The sequence below is a fragment of the Dicentrarchus labrax genome, unplaced genomic scaffold (genome assembly GCF_905237075.1).
Source record: "Dicentrarchus labrax unplaced genomic scaffold, dlabrax2021, whole genome shotgun sequence".
NCBI lineage: Eukaryota > Metazoa > Chordata > Actinopteri > Moronidae > Dicentrarchus > Dicentrarchus labrax.
In genome coordinates this window covers 4213139-4238070 of record NW_026136708.1, presented here as the reverse complement: position 1 = coordinate 4238070, position 24932 = coordinate 4213139, and the positions used below count along the sequence as shown (strand labels likewise).

General features: G+C 43.7%; 4 protein-coding genes across 5 annotated transcripts in view; 1 reads left to right on the top strand and 3 right to left on the bottom strand.

The window, feature by feature from the left end:
* disp1 (dispatched homolog 1 (Drosophila)) overlaps window positions 1–4644 on the top strand; it is an 82469-nt gene extending 77825 nt beyond the window's left edge. Inside the window, 3 exon segments of the mRNA XM_051408571.1 lie at window positions 53–1642; window positions 1819–2082; window positions 2221–4644. Of these exon segments, the coding sequence (XP_051264531.1) occupies window positions 53–1642; window positions 1819–2082; window positions 2221–4059 (3693 nt within the window). The 3' untranslated portion in view covers window positions 4060–4644.
* Window positions 4645–9465: 4821 nt separating this feature from the next.
* Window positions 9466–18304, bottom strand: LOC127368106 (toll-like receptor 5). 2 transcript variants are annotated; one of them, XM_051408573.1, is made up of 5 exons: window positions 17877–18304; window positions 15752–15811; window positions 12907–13232; window positions 12058–12146; window positions 9466–10536 (listed from the first exon to the last, which is right to left on the bottom strand). In XM_051408573.1, exons 1-5 carry the CDS (start codon window positions 17999–18001, stop codon window positions 10291–10293), a joined length of 846 nt encoding a protein of 281 aa, XP_051264533.1. In that variant the 5' UTR covers window positions 18002–18304; the 3' UTR covers window positions 9466–10290. The 2 variants fall into 2 exon arrangements, with proteins under 2 accessions (XP_051264533.1, XP_051264532.1); XM_051408572.1 differs by lacking the exon at window positions 17877–18304 and having other exon boundaries at window positions 12907–15193; window positions 15758–15810.
* Window positions 18305–18450: 146 nt separating this feature from the next.
* Window positions 18451–20676, bottom strand: thbd (thrombomodulin). The gene has a single exon (XM_051409272.1). The coding sequence runs from the start codon at window positions 20437–20439 to the stop codon at window positions 18802–18804; it is 1638 nt and encodes a 545-aa protein (XP_051265232.1). The 5' UTR covers window positions 20440–20676; the 3' UTR covers window positions 18451–18801.
* A 583-nt stretch (window positions 20677–21259) lies between these two features.
* LOC127368453 (thrombomodulin-like) lies at window positions 21260–24730 on the bottom strand. Its single transcript, XM_051409273.1, has one exon. The coding sequence runs from the start codon at window positions 24562–24564 to the stop codon at window positions 22966–22968; it is 1599 nt and encodes a 532-aa protein (XP_051265233.1). The 5' UTR covers window positions 24565–24730; the 3' UTR covers window positions 21260–22965.
* Between the last annotated feature and the right edge of the window lie 202 nt (window positions 24731–24932).

Genomic DNA, 24932 nt, shown 5'->3' with positions numbered 1-24932 from the left:
ACAGTTGTTGCCATTATTGGTTGCTGTACTTATTATTTGTCTCTGTTCCCAGGTGCGTTCCCATCGTGACTACTGGAGTCTGTGTCAGCGCACTAATGACGCCTCCTGTTGTCCCAGCTGGACACTTGGTAACTACATTGCCGTCCTCACCAACAGGTCGTCCTGCCAGAAGATAACAGAGCGTGACGTATCGCACACGCTCAAGATCCTACGCTCATGTGCCAAGTACTACCACAATGGCACTCTGGGACCCGACTGCTGGGACATGGCCCTGCGACGGAAAGACCAGCTCAAGTGTGCCAGCGTGCCCCGGAAGTGCACCAAGTACAACGCCGTCTACCAAATCCTTCACTTCCTGGTGGACAAAGACTTCCTTAGTCCCAAGAGCCTGGAGTATCCTCCGCCCGTGCTCAAATACAGCATGCTCTTCTCCCCCACAGAGAAAGGAGAGTCTATGATGAACATTTACTTAGACAATTTTGAGAACTGGAACTCCTCAGACGGCATCACTACAGTCACAGGGATCGAGTTTGGCATCAAACATGACCTCTTTCAGGACTACCTCCTTACGGACACAGTGTATCCCGCCATAGCCATAGTGATCGTCCTGCTGGTCATGTGTGTGTACACACGCTCAGTTTTCATCACTCTAATGACAATAATAGCCATCATCAGCTCACTGATTGTGTCTTACTTTCTTTACCGAATGGTCTTCAACTTTGAGTTCTTCCCCTTCATGAACCTCACGGCCCTCATCATCCTGGTAGGCATCGGTGCAGACGACGCCTTCGTGCTCTGTGATGTGTGGAACTACACCAAGGTTGATAAGCCACATGCTGAGCCAGCAGAGACGGTCGGTGTGACCCTACAACATGCTGCCCTGTCTATGTTTGTCACCAGCTTCACCACCGCTGCAGCTTTTTATGCTAATTACGTCAGCAATATCACCGCCATACGCTGCTTTGGTGTCTACGCGGGTACTGCCATATTGGTCAACTATATTCTCATGGTGACGTGGCTTCCAGCTGTGGTGGTGCTACACGAACGCTACCTGCCTAATGTGTTCCCCTGCACCAAGCCTCCACACCAGGAAAGGGGTTACGGCACCCGGATGTTCTGGGCAGGTCTTTGTCAGAAGGCCAACAAATGCCTGTTTACCGTCTCTGAGGCGTCTAGGATCTTCTTTGAGAAGGTGCTGCCCTGCATCGTCATCAAACTGCGCTACCTCTGGCTCTTCTGGTTCCTCGCCATCACGGTGGGCGGGGCCTACGTCGTTTGTGTCAACCCAAAGATGAAGCTCCCTTCTCTGGAGCTGGCAGAGTTTCAGGTGTTCCGGTCCTCGCACCCATTTGAGCGCTACGACGCAGAGTACAAGAAACTTTTCATGTTTGAGAGGGTTCATCACGGCGAGGACCTCCACATGCCTATCACCATCATCTGGGGTGTGACGCCTTTGGATAACGGAGACCCCCTGAACCCCAAGAACAAGGGAAAGCTGATGCTGGATACCAGCTTTAACATTGCCAGTCCAGCGTCTCAACTGTGGATCCTCAACTTTTGCCAGAAACTCAGAAATCAGAGCTTTGTCTTTCAGTCAGAGGAGCAGGACTTTACCAGCTGCTTCATTGAGACATTCAAACAGGTCAGTACTGCATGTCTACAAAGTATATACAGGTATTAAAGTAATAAGTGTGTAAGATGTGACCTAATGGGAATACAGCATTTACACCCTAGTTTAATGTCTGAAGATGTTGAAAACCGTTTGAAAAAAGTGTCAGTGCATATAATCAACTTCTACCTGCCCCCTGATTTTACCAGTGGATGGAGAACCAGGACTGTGAGGAGGCTTCTGTCTACCCCTGCTGCAGTCAGTCCACCTTCCCCTACAAGCAGGAAGTCTTTGAGTTGTGCATAAAGAGAGCCATCATGGAGCTGGATCGGAGCACTAACTACCATCTGGACAGCAAAACCCCTGGGCCTCGATTCGACATCAATGACACCATCAGGGCTATAGTGTTAGAGTTCCAGAGTACCTACCTCTTCACGCTGGCCTATGAGAAGATGTACCAGTTCTACCGTGAGGTAGGGCCTGTCGCATTTCATGTTCAATTGTTCCAGTATCACCTGCACACAATGTCACTTTAAGTTACTTACTTTACGTGGACGGTAGGTTTAGTTTCTGCTTTGATCCTGACAGTAATGGCTGTGGTTGTGTTGTAGGTGGATGCCTGGATCATGGAGGAGTTGCGATACGCTCCAGCAGGCCTTAGCCATGGCTGGTTCATCAGCAACCTGGAGTTCTATGACCTCCAGGACAGTCTGTCGGACGGCACTCTGGTTGCCATGGCACTGTCAGTAGCTGTGGCTTTCAGTGTCATGCTCCTGACCACCTGGAATGTCATCATCAGTCTGTACGCCATCCTGTCGATTGCCGGGACCATATTCGTCACAGTCGGCTCCTTGGTACTTCTGGGCTGGGAGCTGAACGTTTTGGAGTCAGTTACAATTTCTGTTGCAGTCGGGCTGTCTGTGGACTTCGCCGTCCACTACGGCGTGGCCTACCGGCTCGCCCCTGAGCCTGACCGAGAGGGAAAGGTGATTTTCTCCCTCAGCCGCATGGGCTCTGCTATCGCTATGGCGGCACTGACCACCTTTGTTGCGGGGGCCATGATGATGCCCTCGACCGTATTAGCATACACCCAGCTGGGCACGTTCATGATGCTGATCATGTGCATCAGCTGGGCCTTTGCTACCTTCTTCTTTCAGTGCATGTGTCGCTGCCTAGGACCCCAGGGGACTTGTGGTCAGATCCCTCTGCCCAAAAAGCTGCAGTGCCAGGTGTTCTCTGAGGTCACATCCATGAGTCCCTCAACTCAAGGGAAAGGCTCTGGCCTGGGGAAGTACCAGCTGGACAGCGGGGGTGGGGAAGTGGAGCATTATGAGTTAGAGCCGTTGGCATCCAGTCAGAAAGCTGAAGATAAACCCAGAGAGGAGCAGGAGGTGTGTGCTCCGCTTTATAATGGAATCCCTCCTCATCACCACTCCGCCCCTTACTCACACATCCATTATAAGAGCAAAAGTGACACTGGCAGAAGTGGCCCTGAGAACGGGCTTGTAGCCACACCGAGCACCCCATCCAGGTGCCAATACTCTCAGAACACCAACTGCACATGTGGGGACCCTTCCCCTCCTCACCTGCCTCAGCAGTGGACCCACCACACCTGCGCTCAGGCTCCCCAGGACTCTCCTTCCTGCCCTCCGACCCCTCAGCTCTACCCCCTCTCAGGAAGCACCCCGAGCAAGCAAAATGCCACCCTTTTACCTACCAACCTGGACCCAGTCTACACACACATGGAGTGCCGTATGCACTATGTCCACTGCCCCCCGGCCCATTACCACCACTGCTCCCAGGGAAGAGTTGTGGCCCCCAGGCAAGGACCGGCCCACAGCTGCCATCTCAGGAAGTACTGTGTCCACACTGCAAGCCTGCAGGCTGGTTCAGCCAGAGAGCAGAGATCTACTACCACAGCTTTGAACCAGGACACAGGCCCAGCTCCGGGTTCAGTCACTGGCTCACAGCCTGTGGGGGAAGAGGACGATCAAAGACATGAAATGAGACCCTCAAGCCCTGACAGTAGCCAAAATATCAGCACCCCAGCCCCATCACAACCTCAGACTCGATGCCAGTCCCCCTCACCGGGCTCACCACACACAACCAGGAATGAAAGACAGAAAGCAAAGGACAGTGACCATTGTTGTGGTGATGTGCCCATCACAACCACAGATACAACAATGCAAAAGGATGCTTGTTGGAAAATCCCTGGCAACCAGGAGAAGCTCGAAAGCGTTCCCGTCACACGGGAGGAAAGTGTCAAAAAGTGCAAGCGGAACTCCAAAAGAGCGCGGGCATCCTCCGCCTCTCCAAAGAAACTCTACTGTTTTAACAGGACGTTGAAAGTGAAGTGCAATTCAGCTTCAGAGTTTAACGTGCCAAAAACTGAAACCAGCGTGCCTCCTATTGCAATAAACACTAATCCTTCTTCTGAAAGCTTATGTTGATGATAAATTAATATTTTAATAAAAACTCAATCCAGAACAAATAGCAAATGTCCAAAAAAAAAGTAATGACACGTACAATGTATCTGTGCAATCAAACAAGGTTTGTGATGTGTTTGTTGACCAAGTGCCTCAATGTGTTTCATAAAACAGCACCACTAAACATATTCTGTTTACATGTTTCTTGTTGTACTCACCAGGTCTTCATGTGCCAGATTGTGTTTGATTTTACAGTGAAACACGCACTATTGTTAAAGCTATACCATTATGGGAAATGAATGGTCTGTTCACATAGACACCTCCATGAAATTTTGCTAACTGAAGTGTTAAATATATTCATACAGCAGCCATTTGCACCGACATGAAATCGTACAGTATCTATATTGTGATATTGAGTGTAATTATCAATATATGTTGTCAGATATGATCACATCAACCGTAACAAATATGTGCCACGTTTTACAAGCTGATTAGAAGTCGTTGCCTGACACGTTTTGTATTTGTGGGAGCTAGTGTTTAATTCTCAGTGTGCTCTCGTGTCGCCACATGCCTCAGATGTACTGTATGATTAAAATGTCTTTTTTATCACTTTTGTCCCGCTGTCTCCTATTGTCTGCTCTTCCAATATTTTCACGCACACTTGGACCATAAAATGAGATGAAGTTCAAAGAAGAGCGTGTATCTTTAATCATCAGTGTACACCTGTTTCATTGTCTCATAACTGCTGGCGCCTTCAGTGCTATCTGTTACATCTGGCCTGAGGTCATTCACCCGGTTACCTGCTCTTTATGCTCATGTACACTTGGTTTACACAAGAAAATAATCAGATTTTATTACTCGTTGTGATTCAAAGCTACAAGTCCAAATCCAGCCGTTCCACCCAGGAAATGTTTGGGAATTGTATAAAAAGACTATATAAAATTAATTAGAAAATCATTTTAGAAAGCTGCCTAATAGCTGGGTAAAAAAAAGTTACTTGTTGTGTGCCTTATTTCAAGCCTTACATCAACTCAAAGAAGTGCTCTAAACTTTTCTGCCTGCTGAGGCAGACGGCGTTAATTACAGGGAGACAACACTCTGGCACAAAGCGAGCAACCCAGCTGCCAGCAGCAGTGGTTTAGCTTGTCTAACAAATATATATTTTGAATGAGTTACTCTTTTGTAATTTTTCCAGGGCAGCATTGGAACAAAAGCTGCTGACTGTTTTCTCTTTGAAAGCTTACTCCCAACTGTGGGAATATTAGAGGAGCACGGAGGACATTTTCACAATGTTAAAGCAGCTATAATCAATATGTTTACAATAACCCTTCAGCTCTTCGGAGCTTTATATCAGTGGTTCCAGCCTTTTTCCTTAAGATGTTTTATAGAAATTCTTCTTTTTCTTTTTTAAACAATCATAGAATGATACAGCTTACAACAACATACAACAATCATTAAAGCTGCAGTAGGTAACTTTTATAGAAACGACTTCGTCATATTTGCTGGAACGTTCACTATATCCTAACAGTAGAACATGAGACAGATTATCTGTGAAACAATCAGGTTCCTCTGGCTCCTCCTGGTGTTCCTAGCCAACCCAAAATGTCTTTTTCTTTTTCATTGCTCTGTTTGGTTCTTGCAAATGCCATTAGGAGCTAATTTCAGCAAACATGACAAAAGTTATTTTCATAAAGGTTACATACTGCAGCTTTAATGGGTTTCTAGGTTTAAGTGTTTTCTTCTCCCGGACACTTGGCCATTGTCCTTTTAGCTCTTTGGTTGTTGTAACTGCGTACTTTTCTAATGCAGGACCAGGCTGTGTATGGGAATATAGCTTGAGTTCAGGTCTTCAAAGTTCAGATCTTAAATAATAATGTAAATATTTAAAACAACTATTTCATTTAGTTTTCTTCGTAGAGAAGAACAGAATGCCGAGATATAGGCTTATTACTCATCTTTCACGGTATCTAGAAACACAACAAATGAAAGCTACTATATGCTGGATGTGTAATAGATAATTGTGTGCCAGACTGTGGCCAAAAATCATTTGTTGCCCAGTATGACCAGTCCTCAATTGTGAAGCTCCACTGTTACTTGTTGAGCTGTCTGTATAAACAGGTGACAGATGTAGACATAATATCCCTCCTTTTTCATCCCGCTTTCTTTTTATGACCCCTTCAACCTCACTCTCTACTAAATCCATTCCAACCAAGTGCAGAAAACACCTGTTTCCCCAGAGGTCAGCTGGGAAAAGAAGCAGTCATCCTCTCCGATCGTCTTTCTGCTGCCTGTCTTCCCTCCAGTGTGGAATGTGGAGGCTGGTCTGCTGTCAGTCAACGGTAAGTTCCACAGTGGGTTCGAGCCCTGTTATGGGTGGACAGCCGAGTTCATGCTGAAGCACAAAGCTAAAGATACTCATCTCCTTTTGGCTCCACAATGGTTTTATTCACACATTGGATCAGAATCCAATGAGCACTCACTCCACAGATCCAACATTTCACTGCATTTCTTTTGATGGGGAAGTTCAGAGCCAATCCTTTTCTCACTGTCTTCAAGGGCCGCTTTGACATCTCAAATTTAGTGTTTTATTTTGCGTCCCAAACACGTCTCCCAATGTGGTTTCATGTTTCTGTGGAAACATGATTAACTCATCACAAGGCATTAGTTTCAACATGAAATGCGGGTTTCCACCGCAGCCTTGGCTCAAAAGCGCAGTTGGAAAATGGATGGATGATGCTTCTCTCGCCTGAAAACATTTCAGTCCAGGCAGGCTGATGGTGCCAGAGAGAAGGGAGGAAAAGTACCACTATGCTTTTGCTGGTTCTTTCCTCTCATCCCCGTCACGCCCCTTAACCCCAGAACAAACTTCCACAAACAAACAAGCCCTATAAAACACATTACGTAAGCAAACCACCCACAGTGGGCTTGCTTGATGCTTCTGTGTTGAAGGAAAGATCTTATTTTGGCTCACAGAGATCAGTTTGTGTTCCCCTCAGCCTCAGATCCCCCATGGCTGCCTTTATTCTCCTCCTCCTCTCAATCACTGCAGTGAAGATGAGTCCACTTCCCTCAGAGGATCCCTCCTCAGGCTTGCATGAGCATCCCTGTAATTATATTTGCTTAAACAGAGGTCAAATATTAGCTATGGCCATGGGGCAGGGTTTATTACATTTCCCTGCGAGGGAGAATCTCAGAAGCATGTGTGTCTGTTCTAAGTATATTCTGCAGGCCTGAAATAACTGTGAAGAGGCCGTGGAGCTGGAGAGCTTGTTTACCAGGCAAACATTTGCTTCCACTTTTCAAATTAGATTTTGGTGGAGCCGCTGGACTGGTTCAGATTTATAGATGTTAGACAGGTTTCCCTTCTTTCTCGTATGATCAGTGGAAAAGAAGACGTTTTTCTTTTTCACTAATCTTTTTATCCGTGGAGCCCAGAGCTCCAAATGAGACATAAACACGTCAAAAATATCAATAAATAAACCAATAAATAGGAATGTCACTTAAACAATTAAACTGTGGAGAAAAAACATGTAAATGAAAAAAGGGAAGAAGTTTTTATTTTTCTTAACTACCAATAAGTTAACGTGTGTGTGTGCGTGAGCGTGTGTGTGTGTGTGTGTGTGTGTGTGTGTGTGTGTGTGTGTGTGTGTGTGTGTGTGTGTGTGTGTGTGTGTGTGTGTCTTGAAATGAGAGGACTGTGTGGCTAATGTACCTGGTAACACACTGAGCAACAGTCTTTTCGGCTAGCTGCCAGTTTATCATAAAACAACAGCAGCCTTATTGACTGTGTGTGTTCACATACACACTAGTATCCTGGTTATGATCAGGTTTCTGCATTATTCTGTTTATCTGTTGTCCATAAAAACACCATATCAGTAATTTGGACGAGGCCTTATCCCAATTTTAAGAAACGATATGCTAGTACACCGAAAGAAACGGGGATAGCGTGGCCTGTTGTTCTTTGTTGGTACAGAACGCAGTGACTGAGATGGGGAGAAAGACTCACAACCAGGATACGATCGTGCATGTTAAAACTGTCACGATAAAAACTATTTTAACAGTAGCTAATTGCATTTTAGCACGAAAACGCTAATAAAGCTAGCTAACTAGCAATAACGCTAATTAGAAGTTCACAGACACCATATTATTATCTTCATAACATCTGCACGTCTCGTCCTAATACCACAACCCTAGCACCATTTTGCATCTTAATAATACTATATGCGTTTGCTTTGGGCCCACCATTATGTTTCAGTGCTTTTATGTCTGTCTCATTATCATAAAGGCATGGCCAACATTTGAAATGTGGTAAGCAAAACAGGAAATGTTGTTTGGGGAAACTGACAACTGCGTGCACCAAGACCAAAAATAGGACAACCAGAAGAATAACAACTAGAGAAAGATAAAAAGAAGAGTGACAGATTGGTGAGAGATTTTTTTTAAATCATTATTGGACTGTTTACACTTTTTCATTTTAATAATTAATCCCAAAGTATTATTTATTGATGCATTCGTTTTCAGTTTTAAGTCATTTCATGCATTTTGTCACTTTTAGGACTCCGTACATATCAACCTTACCGCTCAGTCAAGAACACAAAAGGCTTCCTGGGCCTTCACATAGCAGGTACACCTATGTACATCCAAATAATACCCACCGCATTTTGGGGGTACTAACAGCATTTACCAAGAAAAGTCCAACACTGGTAAAAATACCAGAAAATATAAACAACTGCACAATAAAAGCAGAGCGGACAGATGTTAATGCTGCCCTGTGTTCAGATTAATGGACTGTCCACAGTGTATAAGCAGCAGGAGCTTGCAGACGGGCTGTAATGTTCAGAACAGCTGGCTCATAAAGGCTGGGAGGATGCAGGCGGCCGGGGCCAACAGGACGGAAGCTTTCCTCTGCCCAGTAGCTTCCTGTTTTCAGACACACGTCTCAAATGAAAGGAAACCGGCTGACCTCAGATTCACTCTCATCTTACAGTCCAACAAAACCCAAGTCCTTAGAGAGATGGTATCATTTGCAGTGGCTGTTATAATGCAATAGTGTCATTAAAAGGAATCCTTGTTGAATGTGACACACCCAGTGCAATTATAAACAGTCCTGATGTGGTGATCACTCTCACTAATTAACGCACTGGTTTTCACCAATCACTCAAGACTGATGAGAGCCAGTAAAGACAGCTAACACTCGCCATCTAGTGGTGAAGATAGCAAATAAAACCTTTTTGGGTTCCATTTCGGTACTTTTTTAAAAGATCTGAGGCAAATGCAATTCTGAAGAATAAAATCATTCAAACTGAGGTTTACGATACAATTGAATGGACTCTGATTCAACCATTCAAATATAATTATCATTTACATTCCTAAAACCATAAAAAATATATTATTTTCTCTTAAATGGTTTCAGTTGATTAATAATGACACTTTACAGAGAAATGTGAGAGTTTATTTTATAATATATATAATACAGGATCATTTTGAAAGTCAATTTGATCATCAAAATTTCAATGCTGTGCCTCATCCTGTAAGCTATTAGGGTGAACAGTGCTGTGTTTGCATCAACAATAGATATTAGTGAGAACAGCCGTCTAGCAAATGCCTACCAAACACTGTTAATACACTTGATTCATCAGACACATTACACTTAGTTAAAAGATCAGTGTGTAGGATTTAGTAAAAATCTGGTTGTTTAGGATTTATGGTAACAAAAACATAACAATTCCTATATCTATGTGATTATACTCTAATAAAAACATACCTATGAATATTATATTCAATTTCTGACAATTTATCCTCCTAAATGTTACACACTGCACCTTAAACATTACATTTCATTTATTCCAATAACATAATACCAATCACTTTTGGGTTCGAATCCGACCTGCTGCCCTTTGCTGCGTGTCATCCTCTCTCTCTCTACCCACCTTTCCTGTCGATCTTCAGCTGTCTCTGTCCAATAAAGCCATGAAAAGGCCAAAAAATAACTTTAAAAAACACAAAACCGTTCAAGTCTGTCTATAGCAGAGCAGAATCAGCAGGCTCTGATTCTGCAGATTTCTTGCATACTTACTTCCTCTGAAGGTTCCTCTATTTTCCTTTTTTGACTTGAGAAAAAGTAAACCAGAAAGGCACTTTTAAGGGAAAATGTCTTCCTCATCCTGAGCACTAACTTACTGGTGACATTTTGGAAAGTCAGTATTAACAGTTTATCTTGGTTAAAGTAGACTTTCTTTAACATACAGTCAGAGATCACATGGCAATTGCTCTGATCTTCTCAAGCTGGATACCGTCCTCATTCTGAGGTGGAGCGTCAGGCTGTGCAGGCTCAGGTTCGTCCTCCGCAAACTTTTTCACCTTATTGTCTTTGAGTATCTGTGCGACAAGGCGCTCATAAAACCACCCCAAGTCCTGAGGGTCCTCTGGCCAGATCAGGTACTCTCTCCTCTGGACGAAAGCTCTGACTGCGTTGTACTTCATCAGCTGGTAGTGAGCCACCTTGAGTTGTATTGTATTATGGAGATATAGGTTAGCAGTGAAGGTATAGAACTTTCAGTTTTCTTCCCTAAATAGAGCAATGTTAATCTAAAATTACATGAAGCCTGACATCTACTGCTGACAAGTGGGTAGTGAATTGCCCTATCTACTGATCTTTGGCTACATGTTCTCTACAGAGTCACTTACCTTGCACCACAGGTAATTATCACCTGACTCTGCAACTTTACAGAGCTTTAGGTTTAAATTATATGGGAACCAGTGGGAGCTGAGCTAATAACAGTTACTTTTGTATAATACCATAAAGGGCAGAACTGCTTCCTTTGAGCTTCCAGGTCTGAAAAGTGAAGCCAATGCAGAAGTGTCTTAAAACCTGCATTCTATATAAATTCCAGCAGGGGGAGCTCCATTGGCTGCAATAACACACTGATACCATTCACTCTAATGGAGAATGAGCTGACTTGTCACTTCATTTATGAGCTCAGTAAACAGTTTCCTAATGAGTTCATGGTCTCAATCTCCAGTCTTCTTTCATACAGCATGATGTTCATGCAGTAAATTATGCTACAATTAAGAGTAAAATAGACATATGCTTTTGGGCGGGGATGATTGACAGGTCACTTCAAACTGTCAAATTAAGCAGTGCTGATCGAATAGATTCCGTTGTTGTGTTACCTATTTATCACTTAAAATCGTTTCAGAAACATATTTTAGTAAACTGTTTAGTTGTTATACGAGATCATGTGTGACCAAGCCAGCAACCATTGTTTCCTGCTACGGACGAGTTGAAACTGCGCAGCCAATAAGCGCAGATCAACTCGCAGTACGTTACGTCCACTGGCTTGCGCTGGCTCCGTCTAACTGCCATGGCGGCAGCCAAAATGCTGAATTCAAGGCTTTAAAACGGTACTCCACAAACCAATGGGTGACGTCACTGTAGGTTCACACTTCGTCTCAGTTGGCATATTTAAGGCTATTGAAACTTGTTAGCAGTATAGCGGGGTAGTTTTGGGTTGTTGAAATCTACTTGATACAATTGTTGCAATTAGTGGACTGCTGAGACCACCAGATTATAACTTGAACCCTGCATGACTTTCAACTCACTGTTTCGGTTTAACAGGTCCTAACCTTGCTGTTTTATTTCACTCTCACCGCTATCATCAGTATTGTTTTTGGCAGCAGAGAGCTTTTTAGCCAAAAGTCTCTAGTACTAGTCTCTATACTGTGCGCTACCTGCCCAGCACCAAAAAACAAGTGCAGTATTTAGCAGCTAAAGAACTTAATATTTCCCTCAGGAGTTGGTAGAGACCAGAACCAGAATTAAAAGGAGAGTGGATATTGGACTTAAATACACTCACTGTATCTGCTTACTAACTCTTAGTTTCCAGTTTCGACTGCCCTGAAGTTGCCAATAGATTGATTATCGCAGGTTTTAAGTAAACATCTACCCACACATAGAAATCCTAAATTTTCTAAATATGACTTATAGACTCATAGAAAGCAATTCAGCAGGCTTATACACACCTTCCCTACCACCAACATAATCAGGACATTTGTCAGCTCCTCCAGCATCCGGCCCTGGGCCAAAGTGAACGCCTCCAAGCACCAACCATCTAGACAGAGGCATGACCCAGTTAATTTCTTTCACAACTTTACTTTTTCAATTCATTTTGTGGTTCCGAAAAAGGTAAAAATTAAGATGAGAAATAGAGTGCCTTACTATAGCCAAGGTGCTAGCTAGCATGCTAACTTTCAGAAACCATTTAGAGGAATAGTTCAATATTTTTGGAAATGTGCTTATTCACTTTCTTGCTGAGAATATGTGTTTGTTAAATGTGAATCTACAGTTTGCAAACTGTAGGTTAGTCTCGCCAGTGGTTCAGGGTTTCCTAAACGCAAGACTACACCCCCAAAGTACAACAGCACACAACTTCTGCATTTCACCACCATGTCACTGCCCAAAAGACCAGGGAAACAGGGGGAAACAGCTAGCCTGACTCTGTCCAGGGGTAAAAAAATCTTCCTTAACATGCCATATCAATAACATTATAGCTATAATGTAAGTTCAGCAACAAGCAGGTTTTACAGGGGGTTGTGTGCAGGACTATTTCTGGGCTGGGTGAAGTTACTTCCTGGAGTCTCTCCAGGTTGCCTCACCCACAAGTCACTGCGCCCAGTCAAGAAATATGTCACATTGTTACACTTCAGATTTTGTTTAGATCAAACAAATGAGACATAAAGTGTTAATTAGGGAACTTCAGAAAACATCAAAATGTTGAACTATTCCTTGAAAGGAAGTGTAAAAATACTTAAAAATTAAGCATAGTCTAACCTTCCGACTGTTATCACATATCAAAGTGAGAAAAACTATACCTTTAAGGAAATCCTTGGAGACGATGCACACAGTCTTCCTGCTGCCCCAAATGGCATCTCTGATGTTGGAAAGATGATCCTCCCCTGGCAAGAAGTCTCTGGCCTCAAAACAACAGTGGAAGATATTCTCTTCTGAAAACTGGTTATCCAGCTTCTTCAGCAAAGCAGCTTCCACCCACTTGTAGTCATGGTCGCTAAAGCAGAGGAAGGCATCGTACTGCACCTTGTCCAAAGGTGGTATCGGTTTTGGGCCCTGGAGTACCCTACCGACGATCTTTTTGTAGATGATGAATATGCGCCCTCGAAGACGGGCGTAAACAATCCCGCTGAAGATGACCGTAATGATAAGGAAAGCAGAGAAGATAAAGAGAGCAAATTTAAGATCTTGGACGGCCTTTTCGTCATCTTCCTCACACGGTTCGACAATCATAGAGTAATCCAGCAGCGGAAGGTTATGGAGAGCAGCTGGAAACTCACATCTGTACTCCTCAACTGGGCTTAGGAAGGTTACATTCGTCACATTCAGCCACTTCAGGAAGCTATCCAGATGGCAATCGCAGTGGAACCGGTTTACGGCAAGGCTGAAGAAGCTGAGAGACTGAAAAGTCACAGGGTCTGGGGAGGCTAGAAAGTTGCTTGAGAGGTCGAGTCTTTGCAGACTGACCGGAAAGACATCCGGCTGCAGATAGGTTAAGGCGTTAGACGAGAGGTCGATCTCTACGATCGAGCTGAGGCCGCTGAAGATTCCTTGCGGGAGAGTCGAGAGTGAGTTAAAGCTTAAATTTAGACCGCGCAGATTCCCAAGATGATCAAACAGGTCGAGGCACTTGCCCTGTGTCCAAATTATCTGCAGGGAACTGTCATGAAGATCCAGCGCATTCAAACTATTATTATGAGGCACTGATACTTGGTTATTTAGTGTGCACCACTTGATGAAATTGCCACCATAGAAGAAATTCTTGAGATGATTGAAATAAGATAAAATGACATAAACGTCCTCCAAGTTTGTTAATCTGTTGTCTGCAACATTCACATGGATGCTGTTTATGCCCAAGGTGATGATACTGCTTACTGATTTCAACTTATTGTCGTCCAAAAGAAGGTATTCTAAGTTTGGTAATAACGCAGGAAAACCCAGGTCTCGCAATGAGTTTCCTGTCAGATATAATGCTCGTAATTTGGGAAGATCACTGAATGCTTTGTCTCCCAAAGCACCAATGTGGTTGTAAGACAAATCCAACACCCTAAGGTCTGTCAGATTGGTGAATGTATGAGAATATATTTCTCCTAGTAAGTTGAATGACAGGTTGAGCATTCGTAAATGTCCTTGAAGACCATTGAAGGCATTTCTGTTAATCTGATTGATTCTGTTTCTGGAAATGTCAATAATTATTGCATCCTTTAGAGGACTAAAAACTGCCCTCTGCAGAGCAAATATCCTATTATTAGACAGACTGAATATGTTAACTCCACTGTTGGTTAGGCCTTCGAATGTGCTTTCATCTGGATCAGGCAAGTTGTCATGTGAAAAGCCTTTACCAATGTGTCCAGAGAATTTCAGATGAGTAATTGGAGTTCCCTCTATTGCTTTGAAAAGTTGACGTGAAGTGTTGAAACTGAACCCGTTGTTGGATAAGTCAAGGACATTAAAGGCCATCCCTCTGAAAGGGTTACCACATCCCCAGTCAAAATCTCCACTTCTGTAAAAGTGATTGGACACCAAGTTCAGGAGTGTGAAGTGTTTCCCCCGGAAGCCAGCAAGATCCCCTTCACATAATCTTTGAATCTGATTCAATTTGAGATTTAGTTGTGTGAACTTTGTGAGTTTTGAAAAGAACAGTCCAGGTCGCAGCCTCACTATTTTGTTACCAAAGAGGTCAAGGGTTTCTAAGGACAAAAGTGGCTGCAGATAGTTTTCTGCCAGTATGGAGTCTGTCAAATCGCAACTATCCAAAAAAAGTTGTTCTAAATTGAACAGTCCTGCAAATGCCCTTGGCTCCAGCTGAAGGCCTTTATTTGCTCCTATGACCAGCCGTGTCAATTTCCTCTGCCTTAAGAAAGCATTGTTCCTTATGATGAGCGGCACATTCTGCATTCCAAGATCTAATTCTAGCAGCTGGTCGTAGCCTCTTAGCGAGGTGCTGTTGATCTCAGAGATGTAGTTTGTGTCTAGGTAGAGGTGGGAGATGTTCAGAGGCAGAGCAGGAACCCAGTAGTGGTGCTGGAAGGAACAAGCAGCTACAAGGCCATGCAAAGTGCATGATTGGTAGCATGTGGATACCTGCAGGTAGGAAGGTTATATCATGTCTGTAAATCGTAAAGTGTTATAACTCTACGGTTAAGGGAATTGTTCAACATTTTAGTATTTTACACTTGCAGGTTCTTGCTAAAAGTTAGATGAGATGATTGATACTGATACTCTCACATCTGTATGATAAATACGGAGCTGGAGTCAGCAGCCAGTTAGCGTAGCTTAGCATGAAAAACCAAATTTACAAGTTATAAGATTCTAATTTGAGAGCACTAGATGTGTTGGTTGGCAGATATTGTTACTGTCCGACGCAGCCAGGCTAGCTAGCTGTTTTCCTCCTGTTTTCAGTCTTTGTGCTAAGCTAAGCTAACTGGCTGATGGTGGTAGCTTCATATTTACCATACAGATATAAGAACTATAAGCACATTACCCATAAACATCAAACAATCTATTGATTTCTTGTCAGGGAGGAATCTGATTCTCAGATTAGCTTTACATTTTTAAACTTCATTCCTGGTTGCTGTCAACTCACGGTTCAGTTTGGGAAAAACAAAGTACAACTGATCAGTTTCGAGCTCAATGTCATTCACATACCTGCAGGTATAAACCAATGAAACCCAACTGAAGAGCCAGCGTCCACATACTGTCCTCACCCTAACAACACAACCAAAAAGAAAGTCAAAATTAGCTGAATTAAAAGATGCTGCGTTGTTGCATTAGCTAAGCAGTGCAGACATTAGTGAGGACAGATGGGTTGGTGAACATTTAATAATAATAATAATAATACATTTTATTTATAAGCGCTTTTCTAAATACTCAAAGACACTTTACATAAAAAAAAAACATAAAAGCAGCCAAACAACATCAAATAGTAAAACATTAAAAACACATCAGACTTAGCTAAACATTAAAAGCAATAAATAAAATTAAATAAATAATAAAAATAAATTTAGTAAGGTACAGAGGAAAAAGGGGAATCTGTGCCACACTGCTTACTTTAGCAGGTTCATGGTTCACTCGTGCAACCATTCATGCCTGATATGAGCTTTGATAATAAAGCTCTATTCAAACAGTTGACATGTTTGCTATGAACTAACACCGAGAATGTGTCATATTGTATTCATTATTACTGCTGCTGCACCGGCCATACTAGATACTATTATATTGTTGTGCCTGGAACATGTTTGATGCTTGAGATTTCTAAGTCTACCAACAGTTCACCTTCACACTCACATTCAACCTACACTACTAAGTTATATATTTGTACAGATATACACTAGGTGTTTGTATAATGTGTGCTGTGTCTCTGGAGGAAATGAACCCATATAGATGCTGTGAAGTTGCTCGTCTGGCGCCCTGTGGCTTTGAATACAACAAATGTTATAAATGTTTTAATATGGTCATTTTCCACTGCTGTAGGCCTAAAGTGATTCTTACTTTCTCCAATACTAAAAGTGCATAGCCATTACACAACAAATTAAAAACTTGTTTCAATATTTTGTTACATAAAATGTCCGTCATACGTTACCTGGTGCCTTTTCCTTTATATTTTACCAACCACAATAGTAATGGCTACGACCTAGTCTTCAATCTCCATAGCTAGGCTCGCTATGGATTCCAAATCCTAAAAAGTCTCAAAGGAAAAAAAGAGCCTGTTTATTAACTTATGATTTATTAACTATAAATTATTATCCTGTGGACTGATTGGTTTGCTCTCATCACCAACGCTGTTGGCTTACTGGATCTCGACAAGTACGTTTTCTTTTTTATTTTGTCCAAAAATGGCTCTTTTTTGTTCAGTGCCTGAATTTGATTAAAAAAGGTGCCAGTGCCTGAATTCAGCACAACCATATCCCTAATTCTTTAGTCATTTTTTTAATCTTTTCTTATATCATAATTCTTAGCTTTAAGCTAGCTAACTGTTTACACAGAGACGCAGGGCTTTAGAAATAGTGAGGTCCAAAAACTGAACTGGTTTGGGGGGTTTGGGGGGTTTGGGGGTATCAAAGTAGTTTGTTTTTAGGCAAATATTATACGACTTTTTTTTTTAAATCTAAAAATACTGAGGTCTCGGGATCAGTACTGGCCCGTGGTTTTTTAATGGTTGCTGGCCCTTGGGGAAATGTGGGGGTATGTCAACAGAAAAAGTAGTTGCTAGTTGTGCATCAATTTTCCTTATCCCCTTACTATTTTTTAAATTTTATATTAAATATATATTTTTATTCGCTACGTACTTTAAGATTTGTAAAAAAAAAAAAAAGAAAAAGAAAGAAAAATGCTCAACCTGACATGTTAGTCACGTTAGGAGTAGTTAGGCAAATTCCTTGTGACATTGTATATGGCAGCTTTAATGTTTCATATAACAGCGTTTGTGCCTGAGGTGTGTCAGCAGGTAGAATAAACAAGTGTTCACCATCCGAGTTTCTAACATTCATCATGAACTAGCCTTCCCCTGCCTGTCACCAGTGTACAGTGTTATAGAACCCGTTCACCCTGATATTTACACGTATTCAATATCAGTTACCATGCAATATGATCGAGCTGTACTAAACTCTAGTTCCTTCAGTTTTTACTGAACTGATTTAGAGGGTTCGTTGCGCAACGCAGTCTGTTTTTAATAGCGTTTGTCCGGATGAGTGAAGTCGGACACAGTACAGACGTGTTTCAAGCTAAAGTAAGCGACTCAGGCATTCATGTTCCTGGCCACAAACAATCTTACCTGTGTGTAGACCTTGTCCAAACTGGGAGAAACAGGACAGAGCTGCTCCACCACCGCCGCACAACTACTGCCAATACAGACCTGCTCCTATCTGTCCGTCTGACAACACAGGGGAATGTCGACATTTCACCAAATGACTCAATAACATCCTGTTTGAAAGACCTTTCCTCATTCTGTCGCTCCAGTTGTTGCAGTGAATCTTAATATTATGGGCTGCTTCGTCTTCATCTGCCAGCTTTTAACTTAACCACTGATAGCTACTACTACTACTACTGCGAGTCTTACTGTCAGTACTGTTACCACTGCTTCTAATATTACTGCTGCTGTTACTACTGATACCACTACTACTGCTTCTAATATTACTGCTGCTGATACTACTGATACCACTACTACTGCTTCTAATATTACTGCTGCTGATACTTAATGTGAAGCTGTGAAGCAGGCTTGGCAGCTGTGTCTCTGCATGGATGACCTGTAATGCACTTGTTGTTCCACATGGTGGGGCAGTCAGTCTGTGCCTGAGGCAAACATGGCTGAGAGAGCTATCCAAAGAAAACAACAGACATATCCTTCATTCACATTTTTATAATTTAATAATGTTCAAGCACAAACTAAAAAAAGTTCTTTGTCATTTTTATTACATTGCATATGCTGTATGTGAGTTGAGTGGTAGATAAAACCAGTCTTCCAAGGAAGTGACTGTCTGTCCATAAAGGCAACTTTAATATTTGTATTTATTTCTGTTGTGTTTATTTTGACCTATGGCATGACCACATCCCTGTCCCTATTGTTTTGCAGTGGACATCCTTCACAACCTGTCCAAATATCTCTGCAGACCTGTTTTGGAGAATTGACCTGTACATTCACATGTCGTGCTTCAGCAGTCTCTCTCAGGCTGTATTCTTTAAGTGTCACTCGTCACTTGTTATAAACCATGCGCTTCATCCTCCGCAGCTTTGAGCGTAACGGCGCTCTCCATCTTCCCTCTGCCAGTGAGGACGTGATGGGCCAGAAAAACCACCAACACGACAAAAAAGACAGTGCACACTATTATCCCCACAAGACCCCCCACTGTCACTCCTGACGGCTGCCTTGTTGGGTCTGGGTCTGGCTGTGGCACAGGTGTGGATGTGATGATGTTTGGAATCGTGGCCGCCCCGGAGCCCTCCATCCCTTCATCTACGTCCGTGTGATCCTCGTTCTTTAAGCACTTGTATTGCTCAACTAGTGTGTATCCTGGATTGCACGAGCACACATAGCCACCGAATGTGTTTTTACAATTTTGATCACAATAAGAGAAAAAGCACTCGTCCAAATCAATGCAAACAGATTCGTTGTCCCTTATGTCGAGTAAATAGCCATCAGGGCAGTAGCACTGCGACTGGTCATTCGGGTCGCACTCTGGGGGGCATTCAGCCTTCCCACAGTACAGTTTACACTTGTACGGTGACTTTGGGTCCTCTTTATATCCATCATAACAAGAGCACCTGTAGCTGCCGGGAGTGTTGTCGCAGATTTGCTCACATGGAGCGGACGCGCACTCGTCCACGTCGACGCACAGGCCGCCCTCCACTCTGTATCCATCCTCGCAGACGCACTGGAACCCGCCGACCGTGTTGACGCACTTGAAGTTCTCCCCGGGACACTGCCGCTCGTCCGTGCAGTCGTTAAAGTCCACACACGACCTGCCGTCCTGCGCCAGCTTAAAGCCGTGGTCACACGTACACGTGTAGGAGTTTCCGTCCTTGTAGCAGGCGTGCGCACAGCGCAGCGGCAGGCACGGGTCTTCTGCGTCCACTTCGCAGGTGACTTTATTTTCGGGGCTGACGGTTTGTCCCGGCGGGCAGTAGCAGGTGGGCACATTCTGGGGGTCTACTGCGCATTTATACTCACAGCCACCTTCGTGTATCTCGCAGCTCCAGGGCGCCTGATGCCACTTTTCGGAGAAGCAGACGTATTTAGTCTCAGCTGGCATCTGGACAGCGGTGCTCCCAGGGGGCAACGACAGCAGATCCTCGCCTTCAAACCCCATGGGGGTCCTGTAGTAGACGGAGTCGTCCTGTCCGACCGCTAGAATTTGGCACGGCTCAGTGAAGGTGTGCTCACAGAGAAAACCGGCCGCATCTTCGTCGCATGGTTCCTGGATCCATTTAAAGTTTTCCTCTGTAGAAACTGAAACGCAGCGATGAGAAGAACAGCTACTGTCAAAAGTTTGAGCCCAGTTGTTGAAGTCGGTCTCGTTCTCTTTGGTTACCCACTGGAAGCCTTTCAGCCCAGCAGCGGCGTCAGGACAGTCGGTCGTTCGATGTAAACCGATCCAGAACCGCCTCGTTAAGTTCTCCAACAAGATCAACAGAATATTATTAGATACAGTGGAGCGCACCGTCATTAAGTGGCCATCTAAAGCTTCGCATTGACTCTTGGCGGTCTTGTAATCGCTGGGATATTTGAAGACAGTGAAACACTGGTTCCCGATGCAGTAACCGTTATCCGGCTGTATCCCGCTGGAACGTCCAACCAGGAACGTCAGCAAGACGACTAACAGTCCCGTAACAGCCTTCATGTTTGACCCTCGTTGTGTCCCTTTATTTTCTCGCGCGCTCCAGCAGTCTATAGGCTTGTTTGTTTGAAAAAATGTTTTGCTCGTATTTATAACCCCCCAACTCCATGTTAGTGCCCCGGCGCAGGAAGGAAGTTGCTCGTAATCAGCCCGCTGAGCCTCTCTCTGTCCCTCCACAAACTCCTCAGCACGGCGGACCACAACCCCAACAAGGCTTTACGCACAGCTTTTACGCGCGTACGCACCGAAGCCGCGCGCACGCACGGGGGGCATCTACCCAACGCCCCCTATTTGCAGTAGCTCCTCCCAACGACGCTCTACACAGAATGCCAGTCCAAGTGAGTCCTTTAGTCTCGTGGTCAGACTTTAAGTCCAGTTTTACTTGAAGGCAGGTTCAAATTCTGACAGCATGTTTTAGACAGAAGATGAACGTCATTATGTCTCAGAACAAGAGAAAAAGAAAGAGGTTAAGGCAATGAAAATCTTAAAATATGTTGATTCTCACTTGAGACAGAAGGTCAGCAGTGAAATACAGAAAGTTTTTTTTTCTGAGAAGAATAAGATATAGTGTACCTAATGGTAAAGATGAATATTTCCTATCACACTGACTGTGTCCTATAGGGACTGCAGCCTACTCTATGAGACTAATGTACAGTATGTGGCAGGAGAAAGGAGGAAATAGGAACAATGTAAAGGAAGGTTATTGCTTCATTAGCCAGTGCAAGTGTTCAGAAAAGTCATTTTGTTGCAAGAATGTACCGGGCCTGAACAAAAACAACCAATCAGATCCCAGAAATAGAAAACGCAACACAACCACCGCCTCCAGCTTTTAGTCTTTTTAATTTATCACTCAATACTGACATATTCACCAACGCAAAATCATCAGTTTTACAGACAAGTAGTGATGAAGGAAAATGTGTTTACATATACGGAGACCATAGCAGCACAGTTTTACATTCATGTTTAGTAGATCGTAGTAAAGCCTGTCTGAGGCACCAAGAGCAGCCTGTTATACAGTAAAGTTAAGAACATTGAACCTCATGTAAATGTCAGACTGTACAGCCAGTACAGCACTGTGACATTATCAGCGACTTACATTTTTTATGACCGGATGCACTTAAACCAATTGAACAGTTCCTGTTTTGTTAGGCACTATATGCAGTATAGTATAATGTCTTAGAATGATTTGTGTCCAAATCAAGCCATGTGGTGACAAGATTGTTTAGATGGAACAGAATGTGGGCTTTATTTCCCTAAAGTATGCACCCAAAGATAAACTAAACATTGGACAGAGTCTGGGTTTGTCAGTTTGTAATATATACCATCAGGTCTTTGCATGTGTAAATGGTCTGTAAAAGCTTGACTATGACATCAGTCAGTATGCATCACAAACAGTTCCCATAGCAACTAACACATCCCAAAACCAACAGTGGTCTGATTCCAAACTACATATTCGGTGTCTGTCTCAAACGTCATAAACCCAAATGCAAAACCATCAGTCACAGTGAGTCACTGTGATAATTAATGTGCATCTGACTAAAGAGAACAACATCTATACGAACGCTTAAAGTGTTCTTTTACCAAAAGATAAAAAACATATAGTTTTAACTTACAGTAGGTAGTTCAAAAATACAGTGTGTACTATAACCAATTTGTGGAATGTTACATTACTTGCAGTATAACTGAAAACGCAGAGCAAGGGCTCAGGCACATTTTTTTTACATTAAAGAGCTTGATTACAGTGCGGTGTGATTACAGTGTAATTAGACAGCAACAAAGTGAAATCGAACATAAAACTGGTTCTGTCATGAGAGAGTCTTGTCTTTCATCCCATCCTTACATAAATAAAAGGTTTATTTGTTGGATTTGAGACTGCACAAGTACCATTATACTATTATTTATGATATATAAAACTCCAAATATCTGCCAAATTAAAAAATACTAAACATTCTGTTACAGGGTATAACTATAAGGCAAATAAAGCACAGTTCCATATACACATAATGTATTACGCTGTCTTCTTTTAAAGTCCCATATCTCTATTTTGTGTTAGACCTGCAATTAATTAGTCACTTAATTCATTATTTGTCAACTATTTTATTAATCGCCAACTATTTTGATAAATTCTCTGATTTCAGTGTCTCAAATGTGAATATTTTCTGGTTTCTTGAGTCCTCTGTGACAGTAAAGTGAATATCTTTGGGTTGTGGACAAAACAAGAGGGCATCACCTCGGGCTTCGAGAAACTGTGATCAACATCTTAACCATTGTATGGACCAAACAAGTGATCGGTTCTTTGGGAAAAGGTCGACAGATTAATCGAAAATGAAATAATCATCAGTCGCAACCCTATTAAATGTGCGTTTTCAAATGTGATGTGGACTATGACCCTACAGTATGTGATTGGTTGCTGCTTTCAAAGTTTCCAATTAAGGTTCTATATTGTACATTTGACGTCTCAGAGGAAAACCAGTGCAATGTGACACGAGGAGAAGGTCCAAAAAGCAGCACACTTCCTCACAGGTGCTATTAAAGTATTTGCGGGTCGTTTTTAAACGGCTTGTCGAAGGACAACCTCTTATACGTCTCTGTGGTCACCTGCTGCAGGTAGAAAATGTCGATATTTGGATGTTTGAAGGAATGAAGCTGAAATTTGCCGCAACGTTTGATCGCGTTATGGACCAGGAAAAACAGCAGGGCCATTAACAGCACCAGGAACACAGTGATACCCAGGACGCTGCCGGTCTTCACATAAGAGGGCACTGCGGCTGGGTGAGCACCGGCCAGCGTGGGGTATGGAGGAGTGGAGCCTGATCCTTCCTCCTCCTCCTCCACCTCCTCATCAATGGACACACACTTGTACCCTTTGTGCAGCTTGAACCCCTTGTTGCACAGACATGTGAAACCACCATTTAGATTTTCACACTTGTGATCACACGGCTTCTCAGTCTCACATTCATCGATGTCGGTGCAAATGGTGGTGGTGTTGGTCACATCTAGAATGTACCCATCAGGGCAGAAACACTGAAGCAAGTCCTTCTGGACAATGTCAGGGTTTGGGATGCACTTTGCCGGACAGTCTCTCTCTGTGCAGTTCCTCTCACACTTGGTGGGATCTCTGGCTGACACCTTGTACCCCTTCCGGCACACACACCCATACACCCCACTGACTTTATCACACAGCATGTGCTCACAGTTGGCACAGATCGAAACATTCACACACACTCCATCCTCTTCAACAAAGTCCTCTTTGCACCTGCACTCGAACCCTCCCTTTGTGTTCTCACACTGTGTCCCCTCACCTGTGCACGGGTTCTCCTCATCACACTCATTCACGTCCACACAGCTACTCCCGTCCTGCGCCAGCCTGTAGCCTTCCAAGCACTTGCACCCATGGGTGTCGCCCTCCTGCTGGCACCCCTGCGCGCACCCGGCGCACGGATCCGCGGTGCAGCTGATTTTGTTGGGACGGAGAGTTTGCCCGGCGGGGCAAAGGCAGGTGTTCGTTGTGGAATTGCAGTTGTGCTCACAGCCGCCCCCCAGCACCTCACATATCCAGGGAGCTGGCAGCCACTGCTTCGAGAAACACAAATGCTTCGAGTGCGGATATTTGGCGCCAGGCTTTTCCGCTACAGCGGTGGTTCCTTCTGGAAACGTTTCGGAGTCTTTCACCTCGAAGTTCATGTGCGAGAAGTACTTCACCTGTACGCTTCCGCCTGCCTGCAGCCCACTGCAAGTCTTCCCCTGGAGTGTATACTGGCACAGGAATCCGCTCAGGTTTTCACTGCACGGCTCCGACAACACCGTGAAGTTCCGTTCCGTCGACACGGAGATGGAGGAGCATTTTTGGAGACCTGTTTTGCTGCCGGTGCCATGCAGATCCAGCCAGTAACTACCGCTGAGCCCGCTGGGTATACTCTTAAATATCTTCTCTAGGTGTTCTAAACTGAACTCAAATAACTGTCCAAACTCCTTGCATCTTTTCTGTGCGCTTGGAAAGTCCTTGGACTCCAGGAAAAGCGCAAAACATTGTTTCTCGGTGCAATGTCCGTGCTGGGAGAGGACCGTTTCCTCCAGCCCGCAGAGGAAAAGCACACAAATAAGCAGCGCGTTTGTTGTAGGAATCATAATGTCGACGTTAGAAAAGCTTGTGATAGAAACCTCTGCGCTCGACGACCTGAAGCTGATACGTCTGGAAGCTGATCACAGTCCCCATTTATATATTTTCTTTCGGACCAGGCGAGGAAGGAAGTTCGTCCTGGCCAGCGCTTGCACAACCCCCACGCTGGCCAAAATTCTTATCTCAAAGAAAACTGGCCCATCAAAACCCACACAAACTACTCAGAACGCACGCGCGCGCGCGCGCACACACACACACACACACACACACACACACACATACATGAACTTTTAATAAGAGGGGGGTGAACAAAATCCCATAATCCTCTTCTGTAAGTGACTCTTCCCTTCAGATTGATTATATTCCATTTAAACTC

Excerpts from the sequence above, each read along its gene's own strand:
- LOC127368106 (XM_051408572.1), bottom strand. The coding sequence starts at position 15,799 with ATGTGGACGCTGGCTCTTCAGTTGGGTTTCATTGGTTTATAC. Across the intron at positions 15,194-15,757 it reads TGGGTTTCATTGGTTTATAC|CTGCAGGTATCCACATGCTA; the intron begins CTGCAGGTATGT and ends TAACCTTCCTAC. Across the intron at positions 10,537-12,057 it reads TTATGTTGGTGGTAGGGAAG|GTGGCTCACTACCAGCTGAT; the intron begins GTGTGTATAAGC and ends ATACAACTCAAG.
- thbd (XM_051409272.1), bottom strand. The coding sequence starts at position 20,439 with ATGAAGGCTGTTACGGGACTGTTAGTCGTCTTGCTGACGTTCCTGGTT.
- LOC127368453 (XM_051409273.1), bottom strand. The coding sequence starts at position 24,564 with ATGATTCCTACAACAAACGCGCTGCTTATTTGTGTGCTTTTCCTCTGC.